We start from the raw sequence: 23,608 nt of genomic DNA, 5'->3' as shown, positions 1-23,608 counted from the left end.
AAGTTGGACTTTTGCTTAATAAATCAAATGTAGGGTCCCAGCGAGTGTCTCTCAAGCTATGTCTACTCGTCCTGTCCATATCCAATACCATACCACACGCACACCCACTGCTCCAAATTACTACAAACAACATCCATGGCACTTCAATAATTATGAATGCAATATAAAACGTGCATAGTATTTAACTACATAGATACATATTTATAAGTGACGTGTAGGCATGATTGAATATATAATAATATTGAAATTACAATTAAAATTAATATTTTACTTACAGACTTAACCGAAGTCACTGTGGTGGCTGGGCGGAGGAGGAAGGCTGTCCCGGCTCACCTGACAATTTTATTACAATTATTTAATACATTTGACTCAATACAAACTAAGAAAAGACCAAAGATGTCCTAAGTCGTGTCGAAAATTTGGCAAAGTCTTCTCTATACCTATGACCTACCCAACCTGCAAAATGGTTCAAATAACACTTCTAAACTCAACCCATATCTCATCATCATTATATGGCCCCTCCTGGGCCCTCCAAACCAAGCAATAATCACAATATCAGACAACTCAATTATAAGACTTCAAAACTAATATTTTTCAAAAACTATCCAAACTAACTTTAAAAACTTTATAAACCTGCCCTGTGGTCCTTAACAACATTATAAGGCTATTGCAATAGGAATCGTAATTTTTTTATCATCCACGAATATTTTATAAATTTTATTCTAACCCAGTACAAGACAAAACTTGAGTAATGTAGAGTTCGAGTTTACCTATGCTAAATCTGACAACTGGAACACATCCAGAATGTCTGAAAAAGGTGGGGTAGCCTATAATCTTGACCCGGTTCTAAAATGGTTCCAGCAACTTATCTGCTCAGTCCGAAATTACAGATCCGGACGACGATCGAATTTTCACGAAATGAAAGTACGTACGCGAAGTCTACAATACCAGTGTTAGAATAATATATATATATATATATATATATATATATATATATATATATATATATATATATAATATTTTTTAAAAAATTAGGGATATTACATATTAATTATTAATTTTTATATATAATCATATATATTAATTAAAAATTTTAATGAATTGAAATTTTATAACAGAAAAAGTATATATCATAAATGCATTGATGGAAACTTAAATTATATAATTTGAAATATATTGTTATAACTATATATTGTATACTAACTTTATTCTTTAATACTAAAATTTTGAAATAAGTGAGCATTTAAATTTGATATTATGTTATTTTATTATATTTTAATATAAAAATGAATTTATTTTATATTAAATAGTTAATTATCTAAATACAGCCTAAATGATTTTTATGAATGATATTTTAATTTTTATAAATTTATAAATTAATATTTTACATATATATATATATATATATATATATCTTTTTTAAATTTAAACAGTATTTTTATTAATTGAATTAGTAAATATTTTTATTTTTTAGTAAATATTATTTTTATTTAGAAAATATCTCATAAAAAATATGTAATAATATTAAACTTATAAAATTAGTATTTTATAATAGGTTGATTTGGGCGTGAGGTCCAAGTAGTAGAAAACGGTGTATCACTGGGAAAATGCTATGCAGCATTAATGGTGATTGCGTTGAAAATGGTGGGCTCTTTGTACTTTCACTCATTGCCCATTGAAACTTCCTCGAAACAAAATCTTGTAGGTGATTTAGAAGAATTGCCCTCATGAGAAAAAACTCATTTACTTCTAATTAGTACATTTCCGCGTCTAGTAGTAGAAAAGAAAACAGTGGGTTCATTGTAGTTTTCTCGAATGTACAAAATCTTATAGGTGGTTTGATTCTGATCACCTATAAAGCCTTCGCCCAAGTTTAACATTTTTTATTTTTTTATAGCTTTCCTCTTTCTCTGCGATTCCTCTATTTCTTTTTGACCAAACAAAATAGAGCGGCTATTGTGCTTGTTAAAATGGCTTCTACTTCATCTTTAGGCTTCTCCTCTAAAACTACCTACGATGTTTTCCTTAGTTTTAGTGGTATTGATACTCGTTCAAATTTTACTGATCATCTTCATGTTGCTCTGCGCCGGAGAAGTCTTACAACATTCATAGACGATGTTCTTGAGAGAGGAGAAGGGATCTCGCCAGCGCTCATGAAAGCGATTGAAGAATCCATGATTTCAGTAGTGATTTTGTCAGAAAATTATGCGTCCTCTCGGTGGTGCCTAGATGAACTAGTGAAGATAATTGACTGCAAGAAAGGAATGGGGCGAAAGGTCTTACCCATTTTCTGCCATGTAGATCCTTCTGACGTTAGAAAACAGACTGGGAAATTTGGGGAAGCATTTGGGAAAGTGAAAGAAAAATTTAAGCAGCGCTTGGACATTGTGGAGAAGTGGAGCACTGCTTTGATGGAAGCAGCCAATCTATCTGGATGGGATTCCAAAAACTACAGGTTAGTGTTTTTAGAATTAGACCAAACTGGTCGGTTGGACTGGTTAAATCAGGAATTAGACCAGGAAACTGGTTTGGTCTAATTCGATTTATTTATTTTTAATTCCCTCTTGAAAAATAAAAAATTTTCAAAATCTAAATTATATTTAACCAGTTTTTTTACTCAACTAAATTGCTTAAACCTTTCAAAACCTTGAAATAGTTAATAAATCGATTCAATGATCAATCTGGTTTTAAAGCCATTTCTACATGTAACTTCTCGTCACAAGCATGCCTTTGGTTAATAATGTCCCAGATAGCTCATTTATGGATAAATACAACGAGTGTCCTTTAGATAGATATATTTCCTAAAATTTAAGCAGAGCTTAGACGTTGTGGGGAAGTGCAGCACTTCTTTGATGGAAGCATCCAATATATCTGGATGGGATTCCAGCAAGTACAGGTTAGCGTTTTCACAGTTGGAGCAAACCGGCCGGTTGGACTGGTTATATCGGAAACTAGACCAGGCAACTGGTTTTGTTTAATTCAGTTCATTTATTTTATCGATTTTAATTATCACTAGAACATAAAAAATTTTAAAATTTAAACAAATTGCTTGAACCTATCAAATTTCCTGAAGTAGTTAGTAAATCGATTCATACATGTAACATCTCATATGATAAGTGTAAATCTAGATGCCTCATTCAAAAATATAATGTGGGTCCTTTAGATGGATATATTTGCTGAAATAAGTGTAAATCTAGATTTATGTTTCAATAGATAATATATAAAGTTTTATTTATTTATTTATTTATGATAGATATATTTTTTGGGCTAATTTTCGAGCACTGAAATTAAGTTCAAATTCAAATGCCTTTGAAGTTTTCAAGTTTCTTTGTATCTCAAATTAAACTCATTATTACTTTGCTTTGTTTATCATGTTTTGCAAGGCTTGAATTGAAATTAATTGACAAAGTTGTCAACCAAATCATGAAGAAACTGTGTCCCATCTCCTTTAGTGCTTGTCATGGTTTGGGATTGATGCTCACATCAACAAAATTCTACCATTATTATGTATTGAGACAGCATATGTTCGTTTTATAGGAATTTGGGGAATGGGCGGCATAGGAAAGACAACCACTACTGAAGTTCTTTTTAGTCAAATTTCTGATGAATTTGATGTTTGCTACTTTCTAAGTAATGTTAGGGAAAATGCAGAAAAGCATGAATTACTGCATTTACGACAAAAACTTTTTTCCAAACTTGTAGGGGACAAACATTTAAGCATACAAATGCTCCATGTGCTTCCCACTATTGTTCTGGATATACTTAGAAGAAAGAAGGTTTTCATTGTTCTTGATGATGTCAATGATTCAGAGCAGTTAGAAGCTTTAGCTGGATATCATGGTTGGTATGGTTCAGGAAGCAGAGTCATAGTAACAAGCAGAGACAAAGAAGTACTTGTTGGTGGAGTTGATCAAATATATAAGGTTGAGGGATTAAATTATTGTGATGCTCTTCAATTATTGAGTGTGAAAGCCTTTAAACAAGAGCATCCTCCAGAGGAGTTTATGAAGTTAGCAGAAAGGGTGGTAAACTATGATAAAGGTGTTCCTTTAGCCCTAAAAGTTTTGGGTTCACATCTATGCAAAAGATCTCCAAAGGAATGGGAAATTGTATTGAAAGAACTAAAAAAAATTCCGATATCCAAAATTCATAAAATATTAAAAATAAGTTATGATTCGCTAGAGCAAACAGAAAAGGCTGTATTTCTTGATATAGCATGCTTTTTCAAGGGCCAAGATAAAGACCGTGTAGAAGATATACTAGACGGATGTGATCTTACTCCAAGTTTGGGAATAATTCGTTTAGTGGAAAAGTGCCTCGTAATTGTTGTTAATAAGAAGTTAGAGATGCATGATTTGATACAAGAAATGGGTCAACATATTGCTCGGCATGAACATAGTAGATTATGGGAATTCACAAAAATTTGTGATATCTTGGCAGCTAAGAAGGTAAGACAAGAAAAATCTTTTTTTATTCATTTGTCCTGTCTACTCATAGCTTTTTATTCTTTGTATTAGGTGAACAAAGCAGTGGAAGGGATATGCTTGGATACTTCTAAAATGGGAATGATACGCTTGAATTCTGCAACCTTCTCACAAATGCCTAACTTAAGATTACTCAAATTTTTTAGGCATTCAAATAAAAAGGACTCGACTCCTGAAACCTTCATACTTGAATCTGCTAAAAAGAATCATCTGCAGCATCTTCCTAGCAAGTTGAGTTTACTACATTGGGAGGAATATCCTTACAGTTCTCTGCCTTTATGTTTTTCCATGGAGAACCTTGTTTTACTCAATTTGGAGGATAGCAATGTTAAACGGCTTTGGCATGGAGATAAGGTATGCTTTAAAATATTGATTTTTCAATTTGACCAATAGAAAAAGGGGATAAATACTGACTTGAAAGTTGAATTTGTTGTGCCAATGTGCATGCCTTAACTTTAAATCTCATTTAATGGAAAGTACAACTTTTTATACGTTTTTCTTTTTTTCACAGATTTATTTTGTTGGAATTTTTTCACTAGATTTTATGTAAACATTATGTTTATTGAGCAGAAATCCAATTTAAAAAGATTATATTTTATGATCTAAGTTAGAATGACTCTTTTACATAAAATTGTTCAGTAACAATTAATGCTAAAATCATTTAAAATTAATTTTATAAATTTTAAAATGGTAAATATTTAGTTTAAAAAAATTATTAGAAATTGATTGAAAAACCAAAGGAACTAGCACTTTTAACATAATTATTACTGATGAAATTATATATGAGTTTATTATTTTTTTTTTTCCTCTTTGAAAGTTTGTATATATATACTTTTCTGTTTTATCATGTGTAGTGTCCTCAAAAGTTGAAGTATCTCTATCTTTCTAGATCGAAGAAACTAGCCACACTCCCAAATCTCTCCTCGGCTGCAAACTTAGAGCAAGTAGATCTTAAGGGGTGTGAGAGTTTGCTTGAGATTCCCTCTTCAATTCAGTTTCTCCACAAACTTACTTATCTTAATCTTGATGACTGCATAAATCTAAGGAGTCTTCCCAGTCTCCTTCATTTGAAAAATCTGAAGTAACTTTCTCTGTCTTTCTGTATAAATTTGAAGAAAATGTCAGAAATTCCGAGTGGTATTAAACAGTTATATCTAATGTATCGTGGACTGGAAGAATGGTCCGCATCTGTTCAATCTTTTGACACTCTTAAATGCATGCGTATCTCGATGTGCAACAACCTTAGAAGCCTTCCAAGCTGTTTGCATTTGACTTCTGTTGAGACACTTAAACTCTTCATGTAACACCCCCGTTTGCATAGCCTGGTAGATTTCACTGTTCCGGTGACCGGTGTCGGTCCAGACAATTAAAGATATTAGAACCATACTTAAGACAACTAGAGAAGCCATAAATACAAATAATTAGTAATGTTCAATTAGTTAAGTATAAATAAGAAAAACAGAACAGAAGAAGTTAAACGAGCCGAGAGTCACAGCGATGGGTGACCTTCTCGGGAATGACTGCAAAGTCATTTTAAACTCAAATTTCGAACCGTAAAAAGTGACGCTGCGGTCCTTAGGACCCTTATGAACACAGTGGAAAAGAGAAAATCATGAAAAAAAACTGTTAAGCCAGTCAAATAATTAGGTCAGGGAGCCGAAAGAAATATAAAATTAATTGCAAACTAGGTTGAACCGGCGAAGGGCAATTTGGTCAATTGACCCCGAGAGCTGACTCCTGACCTAACTGTCAAATAAAATCGGAGAAAAGAAAATTTCGGAATCGAGAATTAAATTAAAGAACTAATAGAAAAATAGAAAAAAAAAAGAGAGAAAAATGAAAAAGTAAAAAGGGTGATGACATCATGCATGATGCCATAAAAGGTATAATTAATAAATTAATTAATTAGGTTTTTGTGGTCTTCCATAAGCCAAAATGCATAAAGAAAAGAAAAGAAAAAAAAAAATAAAAACCCTTCCTCTCCCTTTGTTGCCGTCCCATTTTCTTCCAAAACCCTCCATGAGAATTCCTCCATTTAAGCTTATACTTAAGCTTTAATCCCTCCACTCAACCTTAACAACTCCCCTAAAAACCTCACTAGACCTTGCAATCTCAACTTAAGAACAAGAAAGAAAGAAGAAAGAAAGAGAACAATTGAAGATTTGGTGTTTAAGTTGAGGTTAGTATGTTAACTTGTCATTTTTCCATTTTAAATGCATACGTGATGATTGAAATGAGTTTAGAATTATTGAAATGAAATGAAAATATGGGGGAAGGACCATTATTGAATTTTCGGCCAGCCATGGATGTATGAGAGTTGATGTATTTTAAATGAATTAAAGGTGTTAGTAAACTTGCATGAGTATGGTAGTAAGATGGAAATGTATAAATGTGATTAATTGTAACAATTAAGTAAGATTAGGGTTTGGAGGCCTAGGGTTTTGAGGCAAATTTTGGAGAAATGCATAAATGATGACATTGACCTATTGTGAAGTGAAAAATGGTCAATAATGACCAAAGGAGATGTGTGGGAATTGTTAGAATGGAAGTCAAATTCGTAGGGTAAATGGTCATGCTGCTGGCAGCATGACCAAGCCAACTTTGAAGGACCAAAACGGAAATTTTACAAGTCCAATTGATATGGCACCAATTAGGGATGAAAATAGACATAAAATGACACAATTTTCATTTAGGAACCATGCTCAAAAATTGACCAGAACCTAGTGAACCAATTGACCAAAGTTGGTTAAGAGCAGTCTGCCACTGCACAAACTGACCAAATCTTCATTTGGTCATAACTCGAGCTAGGAAGGTCAAAATGACCTGAAATTTTACCAGTAATTAGATAAGATATAGATCTAAAACTTTCATGAAGAACTCCAACTCAAATTATGCCATTAACCTAATCAAATTATTGAGCAAAGTTAAGTTACTAAACCTGCAAAACTGCAGAATTGCCATTGAGCAGTAATGTTTGAATGGCTATAACTCTCTCTAAAAAACTCCGATTTAGGTGACTTGAATCGATGGAAACATAAGACATGGTAGAACATTTCATATGAAGAAAGTTAGACCAAATTATGGACTTAACTTGATCAAATTATTGAACGAAGTTGGATAAAAAATCTTCCAGAACCAAAATTGCAGCATGAACAGTGCACGTGAACAGTAATTGTATTTTGGCTATAACTTGAGTTACAAAACTCCAATTGGGGTGATTCAAAAATGAGAATACACTTAAGACAATAAGGAACATTTTCTATGAAGGAAGGTTTGCCAAATTCCAACAGTAAAAGGACCAATGAAACAGTGCAACTTAGGACTCCAAAACCGAAAATTGGCAATTTTGCCTAAAAGACCTAAGCTTGAGAAAATGACCAAAACCAACAAATTTAATGATCAAAATGTGGTATGTGGGTAAGGTTGGAGTTCCCATACCTATTAAGCCTTAAAAAGTCAACAATTTGACTTGAATAGTGTAGTGAATAGTAACCCGAAACACAAAATTTCGAGAACGTCGAATTTAAAACGTTAGAGCTAGGTAAATGTGAAGCTAAATTTATTTTGGATTTATGTTAAGTTCTAGTACTGAAACATTATAAAATTGTGTGTTTCAGTTGAAAAGAATACCGGGAAGGAACCCGAGGAACCAAGTCGAGGCCAAGAGGCGACTCGTTTGAGGTTTGTACACAACATCACTATGCTTTAAAATGTATTGATAAAGTGAATGAAATATGTATTTTACATTTGCTTGAATTGTTGAAAATTTATTTGTGACATTAGTTATGATGTTTTGACTTAAATTGTTGAAAGTTATTGTGTATATTTGAAATGACAATGTTTAGCAAACTGTTAAGATAAGTTTTGAAACTACAGTATCATGACCATATATTTGAACTCCTCACTAGCATGACTAGTGGGGGTAATTAGTTTCGAATTTTGATTTCTTCTCTGGAGAAGTGTTGAGGTGTGCCAGTAGAAGAGGATGTGAATGGATATTCATATATTTGAGCTAGCTAGCCTTGTGATGTGATTTCTCTTTAGCCTCTGGCTATTGAGATTCTATTTGTTTCGAATGGCATGATTTAACTGTGGGTTTTATGAAACGTGTTTTGATACTTTGAAATGAACTTGGTTTGCATTTAAAATCTCATAATACATGATTTGTACTTAATTCTCATGTTCAGCCAAATTTTTGAATAAATGTGATTTAAGTTTTGCATAAAGATTATTTTAGTATGTTGTGCACCACTGAGTCCTAGTACTCAGCGATAGCTTCTATTGCTGTCGCAGATATAGAGACTAGAGGAGCAGCAGACTGAGCTGCTGAGGTGTGAGGAGCTATCAGCTTGAAGTCACCGGGTATAATTTATACCCTGATTGTAAATATTTATTTTGATGTATGTAATGCACAGAAATATATGGACATGTTAAAATAGGTCTTGAGCAGCTTGTACAAAATCTGTATAAAATCCGTAATAAATTTTAGTTTGGATTTTCTTAATGTAAATTTTTGTATGATGTATTTATAAATTGTTTATCCTTAAAGAAATATCAATGTATGAAATTGATTGACTGTACCTTGAGGATTATTGAATTTTGAACTTGAGAAATTGATTGAAATGATTGTGGAATTGTTGAAATTAATTGAGTTTGATTGTGAAATTGAAGTAGTTGTTGAGAAAATTTTTAGAAGTGCTTTTTACAGGTATTTGAAGAACTAGTTTCTCAAAATACAGAGGGAATTATGTCAAAATTTTTATAAAATTTGCGTAAAAATAAAATGGGCCAAAAATATTAACTAGTTTTAATTTTAACTAAATGTGTTAAGTACTTATTAGAAAATGCTCACCACTTGTCAAAAATAAGAAAATTGTTTTAAAATCTCTTGTAGGGTACTTAATGAGTTATCGGTAGGTGAAGTTCGGTAGTTCATTAGGTATTCTACGGGATCATGTTATGCCTTACAGAGGGGTAAGGTGTGACATGTTTTAGTGGTATCAGAGCAAATTTTTGAAGTATGTTTTAACTTATGAATTTGTGTCTTTCTTTGTTAAGTACAACCGCTCAATGTCCATTTTTGTTACATACAGTGCATTACATCATAAATATGAACTAACGGATGGAAATCTCCATGTGTTATTTGTTCAGGAGATACCCTACTTCAGATTGAGATGGAAGAAGGGGATCGCTCAGTTGAGCAGTCTGTTGAAGCTGAGGCACAAGAGGAAGCCCCAGTTTTACCGAATTTCAGTGGGTCAGTAGCACCAGCCCCGCAAATGCCGCAGTTCCCTGCTCAGTTTGCGCAGCAGATGACGGCAATGTTTCAACAAATGGCTGGGGGTATGCCTGTTCAAGCTCCACCCCAAACACCTGTGGCACAACCACTGCCTCCAGTCAGACAATATGATAAATTATTGAAGTATGGGGCTGCAGAATTTAAGGGTACAGTGGACCCTTTAGAGGCAGAGCAGTGGCTTGAAAGAATGGACAGAGTGTTTAAGAAACTGCACTGCCCAGATGAGCTGAAGTTTGAATATTCTGTGTCGCTACTGCAAGGGGATGCGTATGATTGGTGGAAGACCATCCCCCACAGCTTGGCTGAACCACCAGTGCTGACCTGGGATGACTTCATCAGAGAGTTCAGACAGAAATACATCCCGGATGCATATGTTGATCAGAAGTTACAAGAGTTTCTGAGTCTAAAACAAGGCAACAGAACAGTAGCAGAGTATGAGAGGGAGTTCTCCCGCCTGAGTCACTATGCGGGGAGTCTCCTTACTACCAGCAAGGCAAGGTGCAAGAGATTTGAGACGGGTTTGAAGCCCAGTATAAGGATGCAAGTTGTGGGATTTCGACACAGCAACTTCTCAGAGCTTATGTCTCAAGCACTTGAACTGGAGAGAATTGAATCAGAAGCAACCCCAGTGAAAGAAAAATCAGAAAAAGCTGAGAAATTAGAAAAAGACAAGGGGGAAAAATCAGTTGAACAGAGTTCTGGTGCTACCTCTGGAAAGAAGAAGAAGTTTAGTGGACCCAGCAGGGGTCGAGCTGGAAGATTTGGTAGGGGCAGATTTTCGGGACAGAGACCCCCTAGGTCTGGACAGCAGTTGAGCAGGGGTTCATATTCTGCCCGCCCCTGTGAGACTTGTGGCAAGGTTCATGGGGGGGGAATGTTATTGGGCCACTGGAGCCTGCTTTAACTGTGGAGGCAAGGGCCATATAGCTAAAGACTGTATTAGTGCTCCGAGATATGGTCCAGCTCCTACTACTGCCGAGGGATCTATTCAGAGTCCTGCTCCCAGAGGTTCACAGTCATTTGGCAGAGGAAGAGGCAGAGGTAGAGGCACCGATCAGCAACAGATTGGCTGTCGGCCAAGACAAGGAAGTGCGTCAGCCAGAGTCTACACAATGAGACAGCGAGAAGAGGCTGAGACTTCCGATGTGGTAGTTGGTACATTCTCTATCTCTGGTCAAGATGTATTTGTGTTGTTTGATCCGGGTTCAACCCATTCATATGTTAATACTAGCATAGTCAGTTCACTTGCTGTTCCATGTGTGTAAATGGATTTTGAAATGCTAGTAACTAGTCCATTAGGACAAGAGGTCCGAGTCAACAGAATCTATAGAGACTGTCCTTTGGTGATCCAATGACATGTTTTCCTGTCAGACTTGATTGAAATGCCCTTCAGAGAGTATGATATTATCTTGGGCATGGATTGGTTAGCCAGGCATCACGCCATGATTGATCAGAGATCAAGATCCACTTTTGGTCTCCCTTTGTACGGTGATGTGGTAATACACGGGGAGAGGCATTTACTACCATCAAACATCATTTCGGCTGCACTAGCCAGTAGGATGATCAGAAAGGGGTGTGAAGCATACTTGGCACATGTGATAGACACCCAAGTGGAGAGTCTAACACTGAGGGACATCCCTACGGTATATGACTTTCCGGATGTGTTTCTTGATGAATTGTCAGGTTTACCTCTAGAAAGAGAGGTATAGTTTGAGATTAATGTTATGCCTAGTGTGGACCCAATCTCCATAACGCCATATAGAATGGCACCTGCAAAATTGAAAGAGTTGAAAGTGCAGTTGCAAGAGTTGCTTGACAAGGGCTTTATCCGCCCTAGTGTGTCACATTGGGGAGCGCCAGTATTGTTTGTAAAGAAGAAGGATGGCACTCTCCGGTTATGCATTGATTATCGGCAGTTGAATAAGGTGACAATAAAGAATAGATATCCATTGCCCCGCATTGATGACTTGTTTAATCAGTTGAGGGGTGCAGCTGTGTTCTCCAAAATTGACCTGAAATCAGGTTATTATCAGCTGAAAGTACAAGAGCAGAGTATTTTTAAAACTGCCTTCAGAACCCGCTATGGCCATTATGAGTTCTTGGTTATGCCATTTGGGTTAACTAATGCTCCGGCTGTTTTTATGGATCTGATGAACACTATCTTCAGACCATACGTCGACCAGTTTGTTGTGGTATTCATAGATGATATATTGGTCTATTCGAGGAATGCAGAAGAGCATGATAGACATCTGTGGATTGTACTGCAGATTTTGAGAGAGAAACAGTTATATGCCAAATTGTCGAAGTGTGAATTTTGGCTGAAAGAAATATCTTTCTTGGGGCATGTAGTATCAGAAGAGGGCATCAAGGTAGACCCAAGTAAGATTGAAGCTATCCTTAATTGGAGGCCACCCAGAAATGTCACAGAGATTCGCAGTTTTCTGGGTTTAGCTGGATACTATCGTAGATTTGTAAAGGGATTCTCCATGTTGGCATCTCCATTGACCAAGCTACTTAGAAAGGATGTGAAATTTCAGTGGACGGACAAATGCCAGCAAAGTTTCGATGAATTGAAAAGATGTTTGACTGAGGCTCCAGTCCTGACTTTACCTACACCGGGTAAAGAATATACAATTTATAGTGATGCTTCTCACAATGGGTTAGGCTGTGTATTGATGCAAGATCGAAATGTCATTGCCTATGCATCACGCCAGCTAAAACCGCATGAGAGGAACTATCCAACACATGATTTGGAGCTTGTAGCTATTGTGTTTGCTCTTAAGATCCGGAGACACTATTTGTATGGGGAAAAGTGTTACATCTATACAGATCATAAGAGTTTGAAGTATTTGGGCACCCAGAAAGAGCTGAATTTGAGACAGAGGAGATGGTTAGAGTTGATAAAAGACTATGATTGTCTGATAGACTATCAGCCAGGGAAAGCTAATGTTGTGGCTGATGCCTTAAGTCGCAAGATTATGGCAAGTCTACGGGTTACTCCTTTGTCTTTGGTACATGCGTTAAGATCATTGCATGCCAGCTTAGAAATTAATGATGATGGGCAGACAACAGGCGCATGGCAAGTACAGCCAGTGTTGATTGATCAGATTAGAACGGCTGCTTAGAATGATCAGAAGTATCAGAAGCTGATGGAAGAAGTCCGAAAGGGCAAGAAACCAGAATTCTCAATCAGAGATGATGGTCTATTGCTACACCAGGGCAGAATATGTGTTCCTAGTGTTGTTGATTTGAGGCAGATCATTTTGAAGGAAGCACATGAGTCTCCTTTTGCCATGCACCCTGGTGGCACAAAAATGTATAGAGGGCTAAAGGAGCATTACTGGTGGATGGGTATGAAAAGGAATGTGGCAGAGTTTATATACAAATGCCTAACTTGTCAGCAAGTAAAGGAAGAGCATCAAGTACTCATGGTTGTTACATCCACTACCCGATGCAGTGGAAATGGGAGAGAATAACGATGGATTTTGTGATGGGACTTCCGAGGACACAGAAGAGTCATGATGCAGTTTGGGTCATTGTTGACAGACTGACTAAATCTACTCATTTTCTGCCAGTTCGGATGGACTACAGTTTAGAAAGATTGGCCAAGTTATACATCGATGAGATTGTGAGACTGCATGGAGTGCCAGTATCCATTGTGTCAGACAAAGATCCTAGGTTCACTTCTAGATTCTGGGGTAGTCTTCAGAGAGCCCTAGGAACTAGATTGAACTTCAATACTGCATTCCATCCACGCATGCATGGCCACCCGAGAGGGTAATTCAGATCTTGGAGGACATGCTACGGGCTTGTGTGATTGAGTTTGAGGGCAGTTGGGATACACACTTGCCTTTAATTGAGTTTGCTTGCAACAACAGCTACCAATCAAGCATTGGGATGCCTCCATATGAAGCTTCGTATGGCAGAAAATGTAGAACCCCGTTATGTTGGGATGACGTGGGTGAAAGAAAGATGATTGGACCTGAAATTGTTCAGCAGACTAAGGAGAAGATCAGGGTGATCAGAGATTGACTTAAGACTGCATCAGACCGTCAGAAGTCCTATATTGATTTGAAGAGAAGAGATATTGAGTATGCAGTGGGTGAGAAAGTTTTCCTCAAAGTTTCTCTTTGGAAGAGAATTATGAGATTCGGCAGAAAGGGGAAACTGAGTCCTCGTTTCATTGGGCCATATGAGGTTCTGGAAAGAGTGGGTCATTTGGCATATCGTTTGGCACTACCTCCAGAGTTGAAGAAGATACATAATGTCTTCCATGTGTCTATGTTGAGGAGGTATCGATCAGACCCATCTCATGTACTACCAGCAGAGGAAATTGAAGTGAATCCAGACCTCACATATGAAGAAGAACCCCTAGAGATTCTGGCTTATGAGGTGAAGCAGCTACGGAACAAGCAGATGCCGTTGGTGAAAGTGCTATGGAACCATCATTCGGGCCAGGAGGCTACTTGGGAACGAGAGGAGGACATGAGGAGACAACACCCACAGTTGTTCAGAGATTGATACCAGGTAAAATTTCGAGACGAAATTTATTTAGGGGAGAATTGTAACACCCCGCTTTGCATAGCCCGGTAGATTTCATCATTAGGTGACGGTGTCACCGACAATTAAGGAGATTAGAACCATACTTAAGACAACTAGAGAAGCCATAAATACAAATAATTAGTAATGTTCAATTAGTTAAGTATAAATAAGAAAAACAGAACAGAAGAAGTTAAACGAGCCGAGAGTCACAGCGATGGGTGACCTTCTCGGGAATGACTGTAAAGTCATTTTAAACTCAAATTTCGAACCGTAAAAAGTGACGTTGCGGTCCTTAGGACCCTTATGAACACAGTGGAAAAGAGAAAATCATGAAAAAAAACTGTTAAGCCAGTCAAATAATTAGGTCGTGGAGCCGAAAGAAATATGGAATTAATTGCAAAAAGTTGAACTTGAGCCGTGAAGGGCAATTTGGTCAATTGACCAGAGTGACTCGACCTAATCACAAATAAAATCGGAGAAAAGAAAATTTCGGAATCGAGAATTAAATTAAAGAACTAATAGAAAAATAGAAAAAAAAAAAGAGAGAAAAATGAAAAAGTAAAAAGGGTGATGACATCATGCATGACATCATGCATGATGCCATAAAAGGTATAATTAATAAATTAATTAATTAGGTTTTTGTGGTCTTCCATAAGACAAAATGCATAAAGAAAAGAAAAGAAAAAAAAATAAAAACCCTTCCTCTTCCTTTGTTGCCGTCCCATTTCTTCCAAAACCCTCCATGAGAATTCCTCCATTTAAGCTTACACTTAAGCTTTAATCCCTCCACTCAACCTTAACAACTCCCCTAAAAACCTCACTAGACCTTGCAATCTCAACTTAAGAACAAGAAAGAAAGAAGAAAGAAAGAGAACAATTGAAGATTTGGTGTTTAAGTTGAGGTTAGTATGTTAACTTGTCATTTTTCCATTTTAAATGCATATGTGATGATTGAAATGAGTTTAGAATTATTGAAATGAAATGAAAATATGGGGGAAGGACCATTATTGAATTTTCGGCCAGCCATGGATGTATGAGAGTTGATGTATTTTAAATGAATTAAAGGTGTTAGTAAACTTGCATGAGTATGGTAGTAAGATGGAAATGTATAAATGTGATTAATTGTAACAATTAAGTAAGATTAGGGTTTGGAGGCCTAGGGTTTTGAGGCAAATTTTGGAGAAATGCATAAATGATGACATTGACCTATTGTGAAGTGAAAAATGGTCAATAATGACCAAAGGAGATGTGTGGGAATTGTTAGAATGGAAGTCAAATTCGTAGGGTAAATGGTCATGCTGCTGGCAGCATGACCAAGCCAACTTTGAAGGACCAAAACGGAAATTTTACAAGTCCAATTGATATGGCACCAATTAGGGATGAAAATAGACATAAAATGACACAATTTTCATTTAGGAACCATGCTCAAAAATTGACCAGAACCTAGTGAACCAATTGACCAAAGTTGGTTAAGAGCAGTCTACCACTGCACAAACTGACCAAATATTCATTTAGTCATAACTCGAGCTAGGAATGTCAAAATGACCTGAAATTTTACCAGTAATTAGATAAGATATAGATCTAAAACTTTCATGAAGAACACCAACCCAAATTATGCCATTAACCTAATCAAATTATTGAGCAAAGTTAAGTTACTGAACCTGCAAAACTGCAGAATTGCCATTGAGCAGTAATGTTTGAATGGCTATAACTCTCTCTAAAAAACTCCGATTTAGGTGATTCTTAAACCGATGGAAACCTAAGATATAGTAGAACATTTCATATGAAGAAATTTAGATCAAATTATGGACTTAACTTGATCAAATTACTGAACGAAGTTGGATTAAAAATCTGCCAGAACCAAAATTGCAGCATGAACAGTGCACATGAACAGTAATTGTATTTTGGTTATAACTTGAGCTAAAAAACTCCAATTGGGGTGATTCAAAAATGAGAATACACTTAAGACAATAAGGAACATTTTCTATGAAGGAAGGTTTGCCAAATTCCAACAGTAAAAGGACCAATGAAACAGTGCAACTTAGGACTCCAAAACCGAAAATTGGCAATTTTGCCTAAAAGACCTAAGCTTTGAGAAAATGACCAAAACCAACAAATTTAATGACCAAAATGTGGTATGTGGGTAAAGTTGGAGTTCTCATACCTATTAAGCCTTAAAAAGTCAACAATTTGACTTGAATAGTATAGTGAATAGTAACCCGAAACATAAAATTTCGAGAATATCGAATTTAAAACGTTAGAGCTAGGTAAATGTGAAGCTAAATTTATTTTGGATTTATGTTAAGTTCTAGTACTGAAACATTGTAAAATTGTGTGTTTCAGTTGAAAAGAATACCGAGAAGGAACCCGAGGAACCGAGTCGAGGCCAAGAGGCGACTCGTTTGAGGTTTGTGCACAACATCACTATGCTTTAAAATGTATTGATAAAGTGAATGAAATATGTATTTTACATTTGCTTGAATTGTTGAAAATTTATTTGTGACATTAGTTATGATGTTTTGACTTAAATTGTTGAAAGTTATTGTGTATATTTGAAATGACAATGTTTAGCAAACTGTTAAGATAAGTTTTGAAACCACAGTATCATGACCATATATTTGAACACCTCACTAGCATGACTAGTGGGGGTAATTAGTTTCGAATTTTGATTTCTTCTCTGGAGAAGTGTTGAGGTGTGCCAGTAGAAGAGGATGTGAATGGATATTCATATATTTGAGCTAGCTAGCCTTGTGATGTGATTTCTCTTTAGCCTCTGGCTATTGAGATTCTATTTGTTTCGAATGGCATGATTTAACTGTGGGTTTTATGAAACGTGTTTTGATACTTTGAAATGAACTTGGTTTGCATTTAAAATCTCATAATGCATGATTTGTACTTAATTCTCATGTTCAGCCAAATTTTTGAATAAATGTGATTTAAGTTTTGCATAAAGATTATTTTAGTATGTTGTGCACCACTGAGTCCTAGTATTCAGCGATAGCTTCTATTGCTGTCGCAGATACAGAGACTAGAGGAGCAGCAGACTGAGCTGCTGAGGTGTGAGGAGCTATCAGCTTGAAGTCACCGGGTATAATTTATATCCTGATTGTAAATATTTATTTTGATGTATGTAATGCACAGAAATATATGGACATGTTAAAATGGGTCTTGAGCAGTTTGTACAAAATCTGTATAAAATCCGTAATAAATTTTAGTTTGGATTTTCTTAATGTAAATTTTTGTATGATGTATATATAAATTATTTATCCTTAAAGAAATATCAATGTATGAAATTGATTGACTGTACCTTGAGGATTATTGAATTTTGAACTTGAGAAATTGATTGAAATGATTGTGGAATTGTTGAAATTAATTGAGTTTGATTGTGAAATTGAAGTAGTTGTTGAGAAAATTTTTAGAAGTGCTTTTTACAGGTATTTGAAGAACTGGTTTCTCAAAATACAGAGGGAATTCTGTCAAAATTTTTATAAAATTTGCGTAAAAATAAAATGGGCCAAAAATATTAATTAGTTTTAATTTTAACTAAATGTGTTAAGTACTTATTAGAAAATGCTCACCACTTGTCAAAAATAAGAAAATTGTTTTAAAATCCCTTGTAGGGTACTTAATGAGTTATCGGTAGGTGAAGTTCGGTAGTTCATTAGGTATTCTACGGGATCATGTTATGCCTTATAGAGGGGTAAGGTGTGACACTTCAGATGTTCAAATTTAAGGATATCTAAAAAGAATACCGTTAGAAGAGGTCGCAATAGAAGAATTGCCCTCAACCATCGGATGTCTCTCTTCACTTGTTGCGTTGAAACCGGAGAAGTGCAATGAGCTAGAGAGTCTCCCGGGCAGCATTTGTGAGTTGAAATGCCTTGAAAGGCTTTTTCTCTTGGGCTGCTCAAAACTTGGTAGATTGCCTTCGTTATATGGTTTGTGCTCTTTAACACATTTATATCTAGATGACACTGCAGTTTCAGAAATCCCTAGTGATATTTTCTCTTTATCATCTCTAAGTTTATTGAGTTTAAACAACTGCAAAAGACTCCAACATTTACCAGAGCTTCCAGAGCGAACAACAGTGCTCCAAGCATTTAATTGTACATCGCTAAAAACTGTGAAATCACCTTTCTTCTTCGCATCCGTACAAAGAGGAATATTCAATTATTGCAATTGCTTAAATTTGGAGCATAATACACTTGGCAACATTATGACAAATGCACGACTGAGAATTGAAGAAATGTTTGTAAGTCTCTATCTTCCCCTCTTTCTAATGGAACCCAGGGTTTCTTTTCTAACTATTTTTCCTTCTTTTTTATTCCCTTACACGCAGGGTGATGATTTTATTATTGGTTTACCTGGAAGTGAAATTCCAGAATGGTTCAGCTATGAGAACCTAGGATCTTCAATAGCTTTTGTGCTTCCTCCCGAATGCATTAATGCTAAGTACCTATGTTTCACTTTTTGTGTTGTTCTAGAATTCAAGGTTCCTTTTGCCATGGAAAAGCACAATAATTTCGTGCTTAGATGTGAATTGCGTCTGAAAAATGCTGATGGTATTGAAGTGCCCTTACTAATGGTTGCTCCTAAGATTTATCCTGATAATGTGCATTTCGGGGCCACCATTGAATCAGATCATGTGTTCCTTTGGCACAATCGTTACTGTATTCAACCATGGCTCAAACACAATTGTTCAGATGTCAACAAGCTTTCGATTGAGTCTGAGTTCAAAGTAGACAATTTGCATAAAGGTGATGCAAGGCATATTGATTTAGTAGAATTAAAGGTGAAAAGATGTGGAATCCACTTGTTGTTTGCTTCCAAAGATGAGGAGTACCAATGCAGCCCCAGCACAATCCAAACCAAGCTCTCTTTGCAATATGCATCAACCGTTTCTAATTTTATGCAACAAGTGAGAGGAGCCACTTGGTTTTTGTATGGCTTTTGGTTTATTCTTTCGTGCAGTTTTTGGTTACTGTCCTTTTGGGTGCTGAAGAGTTTTGGTTCTGCGTCCTAGTTGTTTGTTATTTGGTCAACGGCAGCTCTTTACTTTTTACTTGTTTCAGCTCCTCTTTGGTGGATCCGGTTCTGCTAATTTGATCTCTGCATTCAGCTTATTTGGGGTTTCCATTGCTGTACTGCAGTTGCTTTTTGTCTCTGCTTACTGTTGACTCTCGGATGGGTTGCTGATGCTTTTCTTAGTCTCTGTTGTTTGTGCTTTGTTGTTCAGTCTTTTGGTTCTGCTGTGGTCTAGCAATTCTGGTTTTTTGCTGTTTGTGCTTTTATGTTCAGTCCATCATTTGGTTTTGCTGTAATTCGATGCAGCAATTCCTCCTCCTGCCCCCTCACCCCCACCTTTTTTTTTTTCACTTATCATGCCAATGTTTGGATTGGGCATATTGGGGGAGCCTATTCGACGCAGCAAGTAGCTCAGAAAAATATCTACACACAATCAAACCTTTGAAAATAAATAAGATTTGATCCAAGATTTTAAAATAAAAGCACAACACTCAATTTAAAGTTTAGAATAAAATAAAGTAGACCGGCTTTATGAAGAAGAAAATTTTATTGAAATAAATCTTGAAATAAATCTAAAAAATTTGTACATAATGAAAATACAATGGGTATTTATAGAATTTTAAATCTTATTCTCAGTAGCAAAGAATTAAAGAGTTTTAATCTAAATAGAAAATATATTTAATTGCTTTATAGTGTTTGCTCTTTGATTGCTCGATAAACAACATGCAACCCCTGATCATCGTCATGAGGTTGATTGCCATCACTACCACCAGTATTAGCCATTGTAATGAGAGTGAAATTTCTGCTCTGATGTCACTTGACACAGCATGTAGCGCGGAAAATGATCGACACACAATCAAACTCTTGAAAGTAAACAGGATCTAATCAAAGATCTTAAAATAAACACAAGACTCAATCTAAAGTCTAGGATAAAATAAAGCAAACTAGCTTTATAAAGAAGAAAATTTTATTGAAATAAATCTTGAAATAAATCTAAACTTGTACATAATGAAAATACAATGAGTATTTATAGAATTCTAAATCTTTATATATGTAGAAATGAGTTAAAGAGTTTTAATCTAAATAGAAAATATATTTGAAGACTTAAATTAAAAAGAAGTAATATTTTAGTGTTCTAAATAAATTAATAAATATAAATAAAATCTATCTAAAAAATAAAAAATCCTATTAGAATTAGGAATTCTTGTGAAAATAAAAAAAAAATATATAAGTTTTTGAATCTAGTATAAATTTACGCATCGTGTCATTATTGGCTTGATTTAGTTGATAACATCCATACTAAGTTTTTCCTGGATTTCTATTAATAAATTTTTTGCTTGTGAAATATATATATATAAGAAGAGAAGCTCCAATCAAGCCAATATCATTGCATATGACAGATCTGACAAAGATTGAAAGAATTTTGATTTTTTACTCTTCAAATGCTTAGGATGAGACTGATCAGTAGTTACTATTATTGTCACAACCAACCTTGTTATATCAGGAATCATATGTAACATGAAAAACCTAATATATCTATGTTACAAATCCTATCACATGGTATTAAGTTAACCAATTCTTTTGTGATATAAAATTATACTCAAATATGTCTTATCATATAGGGTCAAAAGGACAGGCAAACAATTCACTAAATAATGTAAGTTTCAATTCAAATAATTAAGTTACCTAAACATAAATCAATCTATACCATTAAGCCTATTACTGATCTCTAGTCAAAAATTTCCTCTCTCTCTCAATATATATATATAAAGCAAAGAGGTATTCCCAATAAAAAAACACGTGGCATTTCCTTTAAAGAGTCTGTTACGTGTTACCTTCTATAAATACTCTTTTTTATACTAATTATCATTTAGTTTTTTTTTTATTTCTCTTTTAATTATCATTATTATTTATAATATTATCTTAATATTTATGATTTACATTATTATTTTCTTTAAAATTTAATTTTTAAAAATTAAGATTTGTAATTAAATACAACATTTAAAAATTATTTATATTATTTTATAAATACTAATTATTATTTAATTTTTTTATTTCTCTTTTTATTATCGTTATTACTTACAATAGTATCTTAATATTTATTATTTAAATTATTATTTTCTTTAAAGTTTACCTACTTTATAAAAAGAGAGTCGCATTTAGTGACTTTCAAAAGTGGATAACATAGAAGTCAAATTGACTTCCTCTTAACAAAAAAAATAAATAGAGCTTTATGCAAGAATTGCAAGGTTATTCCGGGAGAGGTTTTAACAAGTCAACATCGGTTAGTAGTCTTGGATGTCAAGTTTAGAAACAATTCAAGTAAGGATAGAAGAAATATTGTAGTTCTAACAAAGTGGTGAGAGTTAAAAGGAGTAAAGCAAGTGAAGTTCAAAAATTAGCTTATCGAGTCTGAAGCATGGCAGCTGGATGTAAAAGCCTATGGTATATGGATACAGATGGCATCAAAGATTAGAGAAGTAGCTAGAAAAGTACTTAGAGAGTTTAGAAGACATGGATCACCCTCAAAGAGAGATGATGGTGGAAGGAAGTACAAAAGGCAGTAAAGAGAAATAGGAAATGGTATAAGAAATTACCTAAGTGTGATAATAATGAGGCTTATGAACAGTACAAGATAGCAAAGAAAGAAACAAAAAAGGCGGTTAGTCAAGTAAGAGAGTAGGCCTTTGAAAAGTTATATGAGAAACTTGAAACTAAAGAAGGGGAGAAATATATTTATATATTAGCAAAGAGAAGAGAAAAAATGTCAAGATCTCAATCAAGTTAGGTACTTTAACGATAAAGAAGAAAATGTGTTTGTCACACCTTACCCCTCCGTGAGGCATGACATGTTCCTGTAGTATACTTAATGAATTACCGAACTTCACCTAACGATAACCCATTAAATACATTACAAGGGATTTTAAAATAATTTTTTTAAAACAATTTTATCTTCTTTTGAAGGTGGTAAGCACTTTTAACAGGTATTAAAAACTTTTAATTTCATTTTAAAGACTAAGTAAAAATTTTGATAAATTTTATTTTTTCATAAATTTTGTAAAAATTTCTGTAGAGTGCTGTCTATAATTGGGAAAAACCAAATTTTTAAAGACCTGTAAAAAGCACTTCCAAATAATTTTCAATCACACCCCAACCTCCAATATATCAACACGACTCAATTCAACCAAAAATTCAATTCATCCAAAACTCACAACTCAAAGTATTTCAAAATAATTTCATGAACTCATAACATTTCATTAATTTTAATTTACATACACAAGACTTAATTTACATACAAAAAAAATCCAAAAATAGTATTAATACATTTTTTACTGTATAACTGCTCAAATTACATTAATACATATGAACACTCCTATATTTACATCAAAATCAGTACATTTGGCATAAAATAATACTCGTATCAAAAACTCAGTGAAGTCCTCACCAACTCAGCAGCTCACTCTACTGCTTTCTCCTTTCCCTTATCTGCGACAGCAAAATAAGCTATCGTAGAGTATAATTTACTCAGTGGTATACAATAAAAATTTGAAATGCTGAACATAAAACATTTATTGCTAAATCATAATTCAAACATTTTACAATCACATTTCACAATTTTCAATTCACATTTATAATACAATTTTGCTAAATAATTTAACAAACACAGTATTGCCAATCCATACACAACTTAGGTCATGACACAAAATTTTCGATCAATACCATATTATACACCACGACAAAGTAATCTACAACCTCACTAATCGAAATCAATGAGGGAGGTGGCTAGCTAGCTATATCAGTATTCATCCGATCTCGATCTCAACTGGCAAGCCAGAGAGGGAGAAAAAATAATCGATCTCAACCCAATAAATGGAGGAGAAATAATATGGTACTGTCATGCTAAGTGTGAATCTGAAATCAATTTAAAATTATTTATTCAAATATTGCATGCAAAATCAAATCAATTTCCAAAGTCCAATTTACATTCGCAAAGTGGCAATACAATAGTTCTTGAAATTCAAAATTAACTCAATACACTTACAATGTGTAACAAAACAAGGTTTCAATGTGGAAACAAACAATAGTTAAAAGTTATTGTGCACAAACCTGGACTGAATCACCTCTAGGCCTTAACTCACTTGTCCTTATCCTTCTCAGTGTCTTTTTCAACTGAAACACACAGTTTACAATGTTTTAGTATCACATCTCATAATAAATCTAACAATTTATTTCTTACTTATTTAATGGTACCCTTAAA

At 34.7% G+C, this 23,608-nt stretch overlaps 3 protein-coding genes across 3 annotated transcripts; all 3 read left to right on the top strand.

The window, feature by feature from the left end:
* The first annotated feature begins 1,970 nt into the window (after window positions 1-1,970).
* On the top strand, window positions 1,971-2,537 carry LOC131171349 (disease resistance protein RPV1-like). The gene has a single exon (XM_058131241.1). It carries the CDS (start codon window positions 1,971-1,973, stop codon window positions 2,535-2,537), a length of 567 nt encoding a protein of 188 aa, XP_057987224.1.
* Window positions 2,538-3,512: 975 nt separating this feature from the next.
* LOC131171348 (disease resistance protein RPV1-like) lies at window positions 3,513-5,777 on the top strand. Its single transcript, XM_058131240.1, has 3 exons — window positions 3,513-4,448; window positions 4,518-4,838; window positions 5,339-5,777. Exons 1-3 carry the CDS (start codon window positions 3,549-3,551, stop codon window positions 5,567-5,569), a joined length of 1,452 nt encoding a protein of 483 aa, XP_057987223.1. The 5' UTR covers window positions 3,513-3,548; the 3' UTR covers window positions 5,570-5,777.
* A 12,286-nt stretch (window positions 5,778-18,063) lies between these two features.
* Window positions 18,064-19,832, top strand: LOC110662839 (disease resistance protein RPP2B-like). Its single transcript, XM_021821966.2, has 2 exons — window positions 18,064-18,577; window positions 18,665-19,832. Exons 1-2 carry the CDS (start codon window positions 18,542-18,544, stop codon window positions 19,346-19,348), a joined length of 720 nt encoding a protein of 239 aa, XP_021677658.2. The 5' UTR covers window positions 18,064-18,541; the 3' UTR covers window positions 19,349-19,832.
* Window positions 19,833-23,608: the final 3,776 nt, after the last annotated feature.

Source organism: Hevea brasiliensis, chromosome 12 (genome assembly GCF_030052815.1).
Source record: "Hevea brasiliensis isolate MT/VB/25A 57/8 chromosome 12, ASM3005281v1, whole genome shotgun sequence".
Classification (NCBI taxonomy): domain Eukaryota; kingdom Viridiplantae; phylum Streptophyta; class Magnoliopsida; order Malpighiales; family Euphorbiaceae; genus Hevea; species Hevea brasiliensis.
The sequence above is the reverse complement of the archived record's forward strand: the minus strand, read 5'-3'. Positions and strand labels throughout refer to the sequence as shown.